General features: G+C 42.7%; 1 protein-coding gene across 4 annotated transcripts in view; it reads left to right on the top strand.

Moving 5' to 3' along the window:
• Nucleotides 1-14,585, top strand: part of INTS14 (integrator complex subunit 14) — a 40,069-nt gene that overhangs the window by 20,551 nt on the left and 4,933 nt on the right. For 3 of the 4 annotated variants that reach the window (XM_082835775.1, XM_082835776.1, XM_082835777.1), the window contains 3 exons: nt 9,056-9,174; nt 11,338-11,403; nt 13,180-13,940. In XM_082835775.1, coding sequence (XP_082691901.1) covers nt 9,056-9,174; nt 11,338-11,403; nt 13,180-13,431 — 437 coding nt within the window. In that variant the 3' untranslated portion in view covers nt 13,432-13,940. Of the gene's footprint in view, nt 1-9,055; nt 9,175-11,337; nt 11,404-13,179; nt 13,941-14,585 lie in introns of those variants that run through there. The other variant, XR_014326085.1, reaches the window with a different exon arrangement.

Here is a 14,585-nt window from a genome sequence, read left to right as displayed (position 1 = left end):
CCTCATGATTCCCAAGGTGTTGTTCTTTGCCTTCTTCTCTTGGGTTATTATTCTCTCTTGGTTATTTCATCAGCTGTTATAGCTTCAGAGTCCCAAAAATCTCTGACTCTGGTGCTGCTCGATCTCTCCCTGAAACTTGCATATTATATTTCCAGTTCCCCCTTGGACCTCTCCACCTGGATATTCTGTCACAGTCCTAAGCTTAGCATGTTTATTGCAGAAACTATTGTCTCTCCCCGCTTCCCCCATGAACTGTTTCTTCTGATTTTCTACTCCCTCTGATTGAGGCCTTTGTACTCCTAGGTACTCAGGCTCCAGCTGTAGTGTCACCCTTGACTTATTTGGGCCCATTTAAATTTTAGGAACATCTACCATGCAACCTATTCTGTGCCAGGTGTGGGGGCTAAAAGAGTTAGCAGGAGTTATTCAAAGTCTAGCGGAGAGTGGCGTAATAAACATGAGCTGGCACAAGATCAGAGCTGGCGTGAAGGAGGGGATGGTCAGCTCTGCCTAGAGGACTCAGGAAAATCTGCACAGAGAAGAGACACCCTAGCTGAGTTTTGAAGAAAAAGAGGAATTTGCTGAGCTAGTGAAGGCACAAAGGGCATCCTGCCCAAATGGAGCACAAAGTGTGAGGGAGGGGTGGGAAGGCCAGATGGTAGGTTAGAGATTGGCAGTGGTACAGCAGGGCAGGCCTCATCTGAAATGTGAAGAGCTGAGACTTTATTCTGCAGATGCTGGGAAGCCACTGAAGGGAGTAATATGATCAGATCCTTCTGGCTGTAATGAGAACAGTGGAGATACCAGTTAGATGACTTTGTATTCTAGGTACTGGTACCCCCTGGAGTTGTGCAGTATGGCTGAAATCCAAGTGAAAGATCATAAATTTTGCATTTAGAAAAAGAACTCTGTGGAGTGTGGATTTGAAAAGGTAAGGGCATCTTGTAGTTAGACGTCTACTGTGACAGTCCTGGAGTTGTGAAGATGAAAGGCAGAACAGGGGCAGTGGCTGGCGATAGAGACGATGGGATCCATGCAAAAGGTATTTAGGAGGTAGAAACAACAGTATTTAGATATGAGAATAGAGGGAAGAGAAGAGTTGAGAATGATCGCAGGTTTCTGACCGGAGCTATAGGGTGAAAGGCGGTACTATTAATTGAAACAGAACAGAGGAAGAAGAGTAGATTTGGGAAGAACATCTTTTGTGCATGTTAAGTTTATGCCTGTGAGATTTAGGTGGAGGTGCCTATAAACAATTCCTGTGAGAATCTGGAGTTCAGGAGAGAGGGCAGAGTTGAAAATATAATTTTTAGTTATAAGCATAATGCTGATAGTTAAAATGATGATAATGAGGGAGATTGCTTAGGGCAATAGTTCACAAATTTGAGTTTTGGTATACAAAAGTGAAACTGGAGAATTTGTTTAAAAATTCTGTTTCCTGGGACTTCCCTGGTGGTCCAGTGGTAAAGAATCTGCCTTACAATGCAGGGGACGTAGATTTGATCCCTGGTCAGGGAACTAGGATCCCACATGCCACGGGGCACCTAGGACCATGCACCACAACTGCTGAGCTCACGCACCTCAACTAGAGAGCCTGCGTGCCGCAAACTCCAGAGCCCTCACGCCTAGGAGCCTGTGTGCCATAACTAGAGAAGAGAAAACCCGCACACCACAACTAGAGAGAAGCCTGCGTGTCGCAACAAGGGAGCCTGCATGCTTCAATGAAGATCCCACGTGCTGCAACTAAGACCCCATGCAACCAAAAATAAATAAAAATAAATAAATATTTTAAAAAGAAATTCTGTTTCCTGGGCCCTACCTACAGAGATTCTGACTCATTTGGTCTGGATTCAAGCCAGGAACTTTCAGGGGTTTTTTCTTTTTTTTATAAATGTATTTATTTATTTTTGGCTGTGCTGGGTCTTTGTTGCTGTGTGCGGGCTTCCTCTGGTTGTCGCGAGCGGGGGCTAGTCTTCGTGGCGGTGCACGGGCTTCTCATTGCGGTGGCTTCTCTTGTTGCGGCGCACGGGCTCTAGGCACGCGGGCTTCAGTAGTTGTGGCATCCAGGCTCTAGAGCACAGGCTCGGTAGTTGTGGTGCACGGGCTTAGTTGCTCCGTGGCATGTGGGATCTTCCCTGACCAGGGCTCGAACTCATGTCCCCTGCATTGGAAGGCAGATTCTTAACCACTGCGCCACCAGCGAAGTCCCTGCAGTTTTAATATTACCCAAGTGATTACAATCCAGGTCAATAACTGCACTGTAAGAAGCCATAGCCTCAGGAAAGTATACACGTTAAGGAAAAAAGAGAGCCAAGGACCAGACTCCTAAAAAGGACCAACTACTAGTAGCAGTGGAATTGGCACCAGTAAAGGAAAATGAGAAGAGGCAGATGAAAGAGAAAAAGTAGAAGAAAGGGATGTCACAGACGCCAAGAGAATAAAGGGATTCAAGAAAGAAGTACAGTGTCTCATGAGCACATATGAGACACAGCCTACAATGTCTTATACACATGTGCATACATGTCAGTTAAGGTCTGAAGGATGTCTTTTGCCATTGAAGCCTAAAGAAGATTTTGATGGAATATAGGCCGTAGAAGGTAGGCCAAGGGTCAGCAAACTTTTTCAGTAAAGGGCCATATAATAAATATTTTACATTTTACAGGCCATTATGGGTTTTGTCATAACCACTACACTGCCATTGTAGCACAATCATAAACCTTTTAAAAAAATATTTTAAAAATTCTTAATTCTTAAACAGGCAGCCAGCCATAGTTTGCCAACTCTTGAGCTAGGATCCAGGGGCTGGGCTTTTGAAGTTCACACAGGAACAGGAGAAAAGACAAAGAGCTGAAATCTCTGAGTAAAGCTGGGAGTATGGAAGGTCTACCCTCTCAGTGAGAGGATGATAAGAAAAATTCTACCCATTATTTCTACCTACTTTTCTGCATATAAGGAAACATAAAATTCTCCTATGAGAAGTTGAAGCCCAAGTCCTGCACCATGTGGATCGACATGACCCATTCCCAAACCAAACAGTGCAAAAACTGGTCCTGAAGCAATGAAATCCATGGTGCATCCTCCAGAAGCTAATATAAATGGCTGTGTAGGAATTCCTCTGCAACCAGGGCAAAAAGAGTGCTGCAGAAAAAACAGTCCCCACTGGAAATGAGTTCGTGATTTGAAAAGTTTTAAAATCATATGAGGATTTTCTCTTCTTTTAAGAAAGACCAGTAGGAGGAATAGCACCTTGAGAACTTAATCTGAAAGAGCCTGTAGAATGAGTGTTTTAAATGATTAAAGAGTTTTAGAAAGGAATAGAAACCAAGAGGAAAGAAGAAGACACTATGAATCAAGAGTCATTTGATCTTGGGACTTCCCTGGTGGTGCAGTGGTTAAGAATCCCCCGGCCAATTCAGGGGACACGGGTTCAAGCCCTGGTCCGGGAAGATCCCACATGCTGCAGAGCAACTAAGCCCACACGCCTAGAGCCCGTGCTCTGCAACAGGAGAAGCCACTGCAATGAGAAGCCCACGCACCGCAATGAAGAGTAGCTCCGGCTCGCCGCAACTAGAGAAAGCCTGCGCGCAGCAACAGAGACCCAACACAGCCAAAAATAAAATAAATAAATATTTTTTAAATCACATTTAAAGAAAAAAACCGTCATTTGATCTTAACAGATAGGAGATTCTTGGTGGCTTTGTAAGAGTTTCAGCAGATGATTAGCCAGGAGACAGGTTGAGGAATGAATTAGAGATGAGGAAATGGAAATGCCAAGTTTGACCACAAGAGGACAGAATTAGGACAGTGATTGGAGGAGAACCTGGGGGTGTGTGTGTGTGTGTGTGTCTGTTGAAAGAGAGATTCTTCACCTCTTTTACCTGTTCTCTCTACAGCATTCCTACATTCATTCTGTCTCTTCATTCTCATGGCTCTTGCCTTGTTCTGGCTTCTTTTACCTTTCACTTAGATCAGAGGTCAGCTAACTAGGGCCTGCAGGTCAAACTAGCCCACCGCTTATTTTGTAAATATAATTTTATTGTGCAGTTTTATTACACAGTCACACTCATGTATTTATATATGATCTATGGCTGCTTTCCTGCTTCAATGGCAGAATTGAGTACTTAAAACAGAGACCGTATAACCCACAAAGCCTAAAATATTGCTGTCTGATCCTTTGCAAAAAAAGGTTACTCACCCCTAATCTAGACTATTGTGAGAGTTTTCACCACAGCTGCCTGTCCATAATCTAAGGTAGTAACATTCACATTCCTTTCTGATCTGGCTGCCAACCTAGCAATGCTTGGCTGGTTAACACGTATTCTTTTTTTTTTTTAATTAATTTATTTATTCATTTATTTTTGGCTGTATTGGGTCTTCGTTGCTGCACGGGCTCTCTCCAGTTGCGGCAAGTGGGGGCCACTCTTCGTTGCAGTGCACGGTCTTCTCATTGTGGTGGCTTCTCTTGTTGCAGAGCACAGGCTGTAGGCGCACGGGCTTCAGTAGTTGTGGCACGTGGGCTCAGTAGTTGTGGCGCACAGGCTTAGTTGGTCCATGGCATGTGGGATCTTCCCAGACCAGGGATCGAACCCATGTCCCCTGCATTGGCAGGCAGATTCTTAACCACTGTGCCACCAGGGAAGTCCTAACGCGTATTCTTAAGTCAGATGGAACTGCTCTTTACTCAGCCCTGTATTCATGTTGTTTTTCCCTCCTGCTATCTGTTCTTCTTTTCCCTGAGGATAATAAGAGCTAACATCTCTTGAATTTAACTTTGTGCTGGGCACCGTGCTAGACAAAATGAAATGTATCATCTCATTTAATTCTCACAACTGTCCTAGGAAATTGGGATTGTCATTATGGTTACAAGTAATAAGTGATAATAAAACCTATCTTAGAGGGTTGTTGGTGAATTTATTGAAGGAATGTGTATTGGCTACCTGACGCAGAGTAGGCACATTTTAATGGTAGATCCTGCTGTTTGTTTGTTTATTTTTGGCTGCATTAGGTCTTCGTTGCTGCACGTGGGCTTTCTCTAGTTGTAGCGAGCAGGGGCTACTCTTCATTGCAGTGTGTGGGCTTCTCATTGTGGTGGCTTCTCTTGTTGCGGAGCACGGGCTCTAGGCACACAGGCTTCAGTAGTTGTGGCATGCAGACTCAGTAGTTGTGGCTCGTGGGCTCTAGAATGCAGGCTTAGTAGTTGTGGTGCACAGGCTTAGTTGGTCCACCACATATGGGATCTTCCCAGACCAGGGCTCCAAACTATGTCCCCTGCATTGGCAGGCAGACTCCCAACCACTGCACTACCAGGGAAACCCTGCTGTTTTAATTATGTTTTTTAATCAAAGGAAAGCTTGCAAAATAGTACTGTTTATACTTATCCCTTCTCCTAATTCTGTTCCTAGAGACAACCATTTTCAAATTTTAATTGTTTCTTTTGATGTTTACTTACATTTCTAAATAATATAAGTATACAGCTATTTCTTGACCCTTTTTTTCTTTTAAAGGTCTTTTTTTTTTGACTTTTTAAGGAAAACTAGTTAGCTCTCTTACCGCTGCCATCCCTCCCCACCCATCCACCCAAGAAGCACATTTTTCCCTTCCTCAATCCTTGCAGTGTGGTTATAGCGTTCTTTTTGGGTAAATCAGTATTCCGTCCTTGCTAAGTGAAGTCAGTATTATTTACTACTAAGCTGTGTGGTGTACCACATCACATTTCCTTTGTTTTGCAGCTCTTCGTGGCCTACTCCAGATATTACTTTTTTTTTTAATTAGACATTTCTTTTTTCTAGCGGGTAAGATAAATGTATTCTAACTTCAATTAAAAGGAAAGCTCTCTTGGAAAGGCACTGATGTTTCTCAGAGGATGCAGGAAAGAGCTGGGCAGCCTGGCTGTAGGGGAGCCAGCAGCAGATGAGCGCAGCCCTCACTCTAGGCTCTCTCGCAGCCTTCCTCTACTTCTCTCTTCTTTTTTCTTGTTTTCCTTTGCTGTTTTCTGTGTACCTATCACTAATGCCTCCGTAAGTAAAATACATCCTTTACGTATTTTTTTGTCAGTTTCTTTCTTTTTTTTGCTTGGAGTCATCTCCCTCCCTCTTGTTTCATGAATGGACTGGTGGTTCTCTAGGCTGGTTGCATAGTTGTCATCCCGCGTCTTCCCTTCATAGCTCTTCCGTGGCTCTCCTGTTTCATGCATCCTCCTGAGAAAAGGGTACATGGGAAGTGAACATTTGAAATCTTGCATATGTGGAAGTGTCTGTATTTCATCCCTTACACTTGATTGATAGTGTGGTTGGATATTGAGTTCTAGGTTGGGAATCATTTTCCTTTAGAGTTTCGAAGCATCACTCTATTGTCTCTTCTGGCTTCCAGTGTCACTACTGAGAGTCTAGTGCCATGCTGACTGCCAGGGCTTTGACACTAATCTCTGTTTCCTCTGCACACCTTGAGGCTCTTTTAGTGGCCCTAGCGTTCGAGATTTTCAGAATCATGTACCTAGTTTTTGGTCTCTTCACTCATTGGGCTGGGGACTCAGTGGGCCCTTCCATCTAGGAATTCATGTTCTTCATTCCTGGGAACACGAATATGTCTTTGATTTCTCCCCTGTTTGTATTCTCTGTTCTCCCTCTCTAGAACATATGTTTATGATTTTTGTGTGTGTGTAATTTTCTTATCATCCCCTACCCATTTTTTTCATTTTTTGTTGTACGTTCTGTAAAATAATCTTCAACTTTATCTTGCAACTGATTTTTTTTAAATTTCTGCTATCATATTTATTATTTCTAAGATCTCTTGTTCTTTTTTCATAAATGTCTGCTAAGCCAGTTAGCACATATAGGCTCCAAACAATTAGAGACAGTACAAGATAGGCTACGATTAGACGTTGAAATGTTTGGTACTGACACTGAGTGCTGTAGGATAAAAGGGACTAGAGAAATCACTGTCTACCAGAAAAATATGGGACAACTCCATGGAGAAAGTAGGATAGGATCTGGATCTAGAATTTAAGTAACTTTGGAAAGGTGAGGAACAGCAGTGTTGAGTAGGGGAAGTGTTGTCTTCGAAACCAGGCCCAGCTGAGTCCCTGGGAAATCTGAGCCTCAGTTTCCTCATCTTTAATGAGACTAATAATATCTACCCTCTAGGGTTGCTATAAGGAGAGAAGTTGTATGTGTAAAGTATTTTGCACATAGTTGTAATTTAATAAATTCTATAAGTTCCTTGAGGCCTGAACAATACCTTCTGTAGCCACACTTCCTAGCACAGTGCTTGCTGCATAGTGAGGTCTTACTATAGATGATGAATGAGTACGTGAGGGAGGGAATAAATAAATGAGGAAAGGAGAGCATTCCAGACAGGGGGATAACAGGAACAGTGGCAGGGAAGTTGGAAATAAGCATGTGGCATGGGAAACAACTGTTGGGATCTTGGCCTGACTAGAAAGGTTTATGTATTGACAAGTATTTGTGGAAATGTCTGGAAAGCTGAGCCACTACTTTTTGGAGTGGGTAGGAGGAGAGGGAACTGACAGAGATAGTATGAGGCCAGTATAAGGCATCCAAATTAATGACAAGATTGGGGTTAGAGGGCTTATGGGTCAGTTAGAGAAACTGGGCTAATTCCAGTTTTCAACATGAACATTTGAGCAAGGGATTTAAGCTCCCCAGACTTGTTGGGAAAATGATTCCTTCTTTGTCTACCCCAAATGATAATAAGGATAAAATGAGCCAGTAGATACAAGTATGCTTTGTAAGTTTGTGACAGAGTTTCAGTGACTTAGGAAATAGGTAGAAAAACAAAAACCCTTGTTTATCCACATGACTATAAAACCAACATGGCTTTAAATCCTTGGAAGCAATAAACTAGTAAGCCATAAGATGAGGTATGTTTCACCAAAAAGGTATTTCTTCCCTTGCTCTTTTTTTTTTTTTTTTGGCTGTGCAGGGTCTTCATTGCTGCGCGCGGGCTTTTATTGCTGTGCAGGCCCCCAAGCAGAAGGGCGACTGAGCACCTCGGCCGCCCCAGCTTGCACCCGCCCACAGACTCAGGGCAGCACCAGAGGCCAACCCTGGGCCTTAAGCCCATCTCTGTCCTGCTTGCTTTTTGTTAATGTTGTTGGTTTTTTTAAGTTGGTTTTCATTTTTCTTTGTTTGGTCTTATTTTGTAAGAAACTATTTTATATATAGTAGACCCCGTGCGCAAGCAGGGGCCACTCTTCGTTGCGGTGTGGGCTTCTCCTTGCCGTGGCTTCTCTTGTTGCAGAGCACAGGCTCTAGGTGCATGGGCTTCAGTAGTTGTGGCACGCAGGCTCAGTAGTTGTGGCTCGTGGGCTCTAGAGCGCAGGCTCAGTAGTTGTGGCGCACAGGCTTAGTTGCCCCGCAGCGTGTGGGATCTTCCCAGACCAGAGCTCGAACCCGTGTCCCCTGCATTGGCGGGCGGATTCTTAACCATTGGACCACTAGGGAAGTCCTTTCCCTTGCTCTTTTCCATAATTTGGCTATACGTAATTTTACTTTTAAATTTTCTCAATGCCTAGACCTATGTTGTCTAATCCAGTAGCCACTCACCACAGAGGCTCTTTAAATTTAATTAAATAAAATTCAGTTCCTCTGTTACACTAGCCATGTGTCAAGGGTTCAGTGGTCACATGGGCTGTGGCTACCATTCCTCATCACAGAAAGTTCTGTTGGAGAGTGCTGGGCTAGGCTATATAGAATTGCAGTATATATACACATATATTTTTATATATACTTTAGTATTATTGTATGTACAACAATTTTATCCTCTCTGACCTTAATTTATAAAGCAGATAAGTGAAGCTTGTTTCTTTAAAAACATTAAGTTGTTTTTCACTTGTATGTGTCTCAGTTGATTGTTTAGTGTGGACATCAGTATTGAGAACAGGTTCCCCAACCTGACTGAAGTTAATGGATTATCTTAATTAGGGAAGTAACAGGATATAGGAGATTGAATGATTCAAAGAGCTTCTAGCCTAATTGGAAAGGTAATTGATTGTGTTTTGCCAGATGTCATTTCAAGAATGTCTTTTTCTTTTAAGATGCTAAAGAAAACCCTTATGGTGAGGATGATAATAAGAGCCCATTCCCCCTGCAGCCCAAAAACAAACGCAGTTATGCCCAGAATGTGACCGTGTGGATCAAACCCAGTGGCCTGCAGGTAACATTACCATTCACGTTGCTCTCCACTGGGGACAGGAGGAGGGATTCTGGCGGGCAGGCGGACATTTGATTTGATTTTCTTTTCCTTCGATACTTAGTAATTAATTTACTTCTAATGTTTGTCATTATTTCCAAAAAGGATTTGAGGTGGCCTACAGTAAAACACGTACATAGCAGGATCATTTTTTACAAAATTTAGAGCAATATGAAACGTAGAGGAAGAGGAGAGACAATTGTTTCAGGAAGCCAAGGCAAAATGATAATTGTATTTGAGCAATTTGGCTCTGAGCTTCCTGCTACCAAGGTCAAAAAAGAAACATGTTGTTTATATGGTTCTTCTTGTCTGATAAAAGGAAGCATGTCAGTTCTTCTAGAGAGACACATTTTTCTGGCATTAAATTTTAATGTAAAAGTTTTGACATGGTGAGTCATTGAATAACATTATGGGTGTTATCTTTAATAATAATTTTGAGAAAGCTGTAAAAATCTTCATGTGGTTATTTCTTCCATCCCCACGGGGTAAGCCAAAGCATTACCCTGTAATGCCACAGAGACACTTTCATGGGAGGCTAAGATTATCTTGTTATCACGGTGTGCTGCTTTTAGTCAACATACTCAGTGACTTTCTTGTCCCAGTAGTCATTTATACCTATCTTTTTTAACTCTTTATTTTATATTGGAGTATAGCTGATTAACAATGTTGTGCTAGTTTCAGGTGCACAGCAAAGGGACTCAGCCGTACACATACATGTATCTGTTCTCCCCCAAACTCCCCTCCCATCCAGGCTGCCACATAACATTGAGGAGAGTTCCCTGTGCTATACAGTAGGTCCTCGTTCGTTGGCCATTTTAAATATAGCAGTGTTATACCTATTTTTAAAAATCACTTTTTTATCATTTGAGTGCCTTTTTTTTTTTCCTTTGTTCTTCCACGAGTCCAGCCTAAGCCAAATGGGAAGAGGCAGTCAGGCCACCTGACCACAGAAGTAGCTTCTGTTGACGGCATAGTCTCTTCCAGCCCCCTTTTCAGGGAGACTGGACACATCCTGCCGTGGCTAAGGGGCCTCTTCCCTTTGTTGGAAATTCAAGTTCTCCCTCTTTCTTGCTATCACTGACCCCAACACTTCCCTGTCAGAAAGAGAGCTGAATTTTTCTAAAATTATTTTTTAAATTTTGTTTTGATCTGGGTGTATTGTTTCATTATGGTGAGGTGCACATAACAAAATTTACCATTTCAAATATTTTAAAGTTACAATTCAGTGGCATTTAGTACAATCACAGTGTTACACAGCCATCACCACTATCTAGTTCCAAAACATTTTCATCACCCCAAAAGGAAATCCTATGCCCACTAAACAAGTCACTCTTCCCCCAGCTCTTGTCAGCCACTAGTCTGCTTTCTGTCTATAAGGATTTGCCTGTTCTGGATATTTCATATAAACTGCATCATATTATACGTGGCCTTTGTGTTTGACTTCTTTCAGTTAGCATAATGTTTTCAACGTTCATTCATGTTGTAGCATGTATCAGTACTTCTTTCCTTTTGATGGCTGAGTAATAGTCCATTGTATAAATAAACCACGTTTTGTTTATCCATTCATTCAGTTGGTGAACTTTTGAATTATTTCCACCTTTTGGCTATTATGAATAATGCTACTATGAACATTTGCCAAATTTATTTTTTCTTTTGTTGCTCTGCTGTTGTCATGAAAAGAGTTTTACAGTTTTAGCTCTTACATTTAGGCCTCTGATCCATTTTGAGTCCATTTTTTGTATATGGTATGAAGTAAGAGTCCAACTTCATTTTTTTGCGGGTGGCTATCCAGTTATCCAAGCACCATTTGTTAAAGAGACTGTTCTTTCCCCCATTGGATGGTCTTGGTACCCTTGTCAAAAAGCAGCGGCCATAGATGTATGGGTTTACTGGGGGTGTTTTTGTGACAAGTTCATTATTATCACCAAGGGATTTATTATCATCAAGCCTTTTGAAGGAGGGAGATGCTTTACTAATGTTGAACAATGACATTAACTCAGAAGGGATCCTCATCTTGACATTGTAACTCTTTTCTCATTTTCATTTTTTTAATTTAAAGCCGTCCTTTTGTATTCTTTCCCATTTTACCACAGAATTCTAATGTTGAATTCTTTTTACCCTCGATAGACAGATGTACAGAAGATTTTAAGAAATGCAAGGAAACTACCTGAAAAAACACAGACATTCTATAAGGTAAGACTATCAGAATTATAGGGAATGAGGGCGGGCCCTGGGATGTGTGCCAGAAATAAACAGTTCACAGTAGCGTAGGGTAACGTTGAACATGGACAGGGATTAGAAATGTATGGTTTGTTTGTGCCTTAGTTTTTTCATCAGTAAAGTCAGTAGAAGTGATAAGTCTGTTGTTGCCCTAAAATCCAGGAATCAGAAGTGTTTAAATGGCCTGGTTCTGTGCAGCGGGTCTTCTCTGCGTTGGTGCTGTTGTGAATGGCTGAGGGAAGGAGCTGCAAGGACCTGTGGGTCACAGCCCTTAAACCTCCTCACTGCTCGCATATGGGTATCCAGTCTGACTCCAGGCAACCATTGTATGTGACTTCCAGGGATGGTGATTGCTCAGAACATTCTTACTGTACCAGAGGATCTGCTTCCAGGAATGACTTCTAAAATTGCACATTTACGAATTGCAATAGGATGGCCCTCCAGAATCATACCTAGCTAATGCAGAACCATTGGTGGAATGAAGTTACAAGGGATGGGGTGGAGTTGAGGGGCATTTAAGGTCACTCCTTGCTTCTCCCCTGTCCTTCTGGTGTTTGGCTGAGATTAAATTAAGTGGCAGTGTGAGGTATGCTGTATTGGCCATTGTGTCCTAGCTTGCGAATCTTAAAATACGGTACACACAGCCAGCTCCAGGGTAGCATCTCTTCCAGAGAACATATGTGCTTTGTCTGGGTGTTATCTTATTACCTTTATGTCTTCTAATTATGTAGCGAGCTGGTGAAATCAAGCAGAGTTCAACCAGAGAGCTGCCCAGCCCACCATGTCCCCCACTAACTGAAGCCCTAGGCCCTTGATGACCACTCCTTGGCTGTAGTCCCTGTCTCCCTGCAGAGCTGTCTATTCAGGGTGGCACACTTGTACTTCGGCCTTCTGAACTTTTCAGTTGTAAACAGATGATAGTAGAGAGGTGGTCAGAAAGCCCATTTCTTTTCTGGTTTTATATAACCTACAGGAAAGGGCCTCTACCAGATGGCTGTGTCAGCTCTTCCAGTAGGTGTGGAAGAGGTTATCCTCATTTTGTGCCACTGACACCCAGAGAGGCTACACACTTGCCCAGATCACACTGCTAAGTGATAGATGGGGCATTTCATATTTCTGTGCTTCCATCCACTACTCAACCTTTTGTGGTAATCTCTGGGGTCAGACCTACTGACTCCTCCAGTGCCTCCTCCAGACATGCTCATCGTCATTCAGTCTAAGGCTCCAGCCAGAGAGGCACCGGAGGGTAAGAGCCCTCTGAGGTTTGGGGCAAGCCTTTTCTGTACCTGAGTAACGGAGGAAAAGTATCCTCCATAGAGTTATGAGTACATGAAATGATGTATGCAAAGCATCTCACCATGTTTGGCCGAAGTGCTCATGCAGGAACGTGGAGAGACCTAGAGGGTATAATGCTAAATGAGATACCTCAGATCAGGAGGATGTCATTTCTATGCAGAATCTACAAAGTACCTCACCATGTTTGGCCTAAGTGCTCATGAACTGTGGTGAGGATGACCTGAGTTTCAGTCACCTGTGTCTTCCTTAGCTTTCTGATCACCTGCAGAGGAACCACTTCCCAGTCATGTCATCACACTCTCTTGTTATTGGCATCTCTGCACAAGCATTTGTTCTCATATAAAAATGCTCATTTAAGATTGGGAATCAAGGAGAACTTATACTAAGCTGAGCACTTACAACGTATGTGATGAGGAGAACACATTTCAGGAACATTGGTGTCTTTTGTTTTAGGAGCTGAACCGTTTACGAAAGGCTGCCTTGGCCTTTGGTTTCCTGGACCTGCTCAAAGGGGTGGCTGACATGCTAGAAAGGGAGTGCACGCTGCTGCCTGACACAGCTCACCCCGATGCTGCATTCCAGCTGACTCACGCCGCCCAGCAACTCAAGCTGGCCAGTACTGGCACCTCTGAGTACGCCGGGTACGACCACAACATCACACCTTTGCAGACAGACTTCTCTGGGAGCAGCGCTGAAAGAATGTGAAGCTGACTTCATTCTTTTTTCAAGTGAAAATAATTTAGGATAAAAACTTTCCTGGTCTGTTCACCTCTGCAGCAGCTACCCGAAGACCTTCTCAAGGCTGCCTCAGAAGCACCACTTGCAGGTTTGACTCTGCTACTCTGAGAAGGGTTCTGCAGGGTGGGCAGCTGCTCGGGCTTTGACCTTAGCTTTCTGGAGCTCAGTCTTTAAAACCAAAAGACAACTGTTGCTCCCACAATGGGCACCTCTCCTGAGAAGCCTGAAGGACTGACAAGCGTAGAGCCCACTCCACCTTCCTCGGGCACCCTAACAACCTGGGTTCTCTGTTCCTGAAATGCCCTTTACTCTTCTCCTCTCCCAACCACAGGGACATTTTCAGGTACCTAAGATTGGGAGAGGAGACTTGCTAAGTACAAGCCCAACATCACTAAGTTTCAGAATTTCCTTAGAACTTGGGCAAGAGGTCGGTGGTAACCCTTAGGTGCTTTTGGCATATCTTGAGATACAAACTTTTAGACAGCAACCATAAATGTATAAAATGATTCTTGTTTTTTCAAATTTTTTTTAATGAAAATAAAATATTTGATTTTCTATAAAATGGTTGCACTGGGAAATTTTTAATGGGTCTTTTTGCCTTTTGCTCTGTCCTATAACCTAAGTATAATTTTAACTTCCTAAGTAGCATAGATTCATCAATCTTGAAGGTTCCTTGGGTTCCATACTAACTTCCTTGTTTCTGACACTGGTTAGGTCTCACTGCTTCACTGCCTAAGCCAGGTTCCATCCTGGTAGATTCTGATATCACTGTAGTCAGTTATGGTTCCAGTTCATGAGCTAGCTTCATGACCTTAGGCAAGTCATCTAACTTCTCCAGGCTTTATTTACATCATCAGTGCTTTTCAGATTGTTCTGTAAACCTCCTAAGGAATGGCTGCTTCAACCCAAGCAAACATGTTTTATTTAACATGCTGAATTGCTATATAGGCATACCTCGGAGGTTTTGCAGGTTTGCCTCCAGGCCACCGCAGTGAAGCAAATATTTCACTAAAGTGAGTCACACGAATTTCTTGGTTTCCCATTATATAAAAATGTTATGTTTACACTATACTGTAGTCTATTAAGTGTGCAATAGCATTCTAAAATAAAATATATATACC

The sequence above is a fragment of the Leucopleurus acutus genome, assembly GCF_964270905.1.
Source record: "Leucopleurus acutus genome assembly, chromosome: 1".
Lineage (NCBI taxonomy): Eukaryota > Metazoa > Chordata > Mammalia > Artiodactyla > Delphinidae > Leucopleurus > Leucopleurus acutus.
This window is presented reverse-complemented; position numbering and strand designations above follow the sequence as displayed.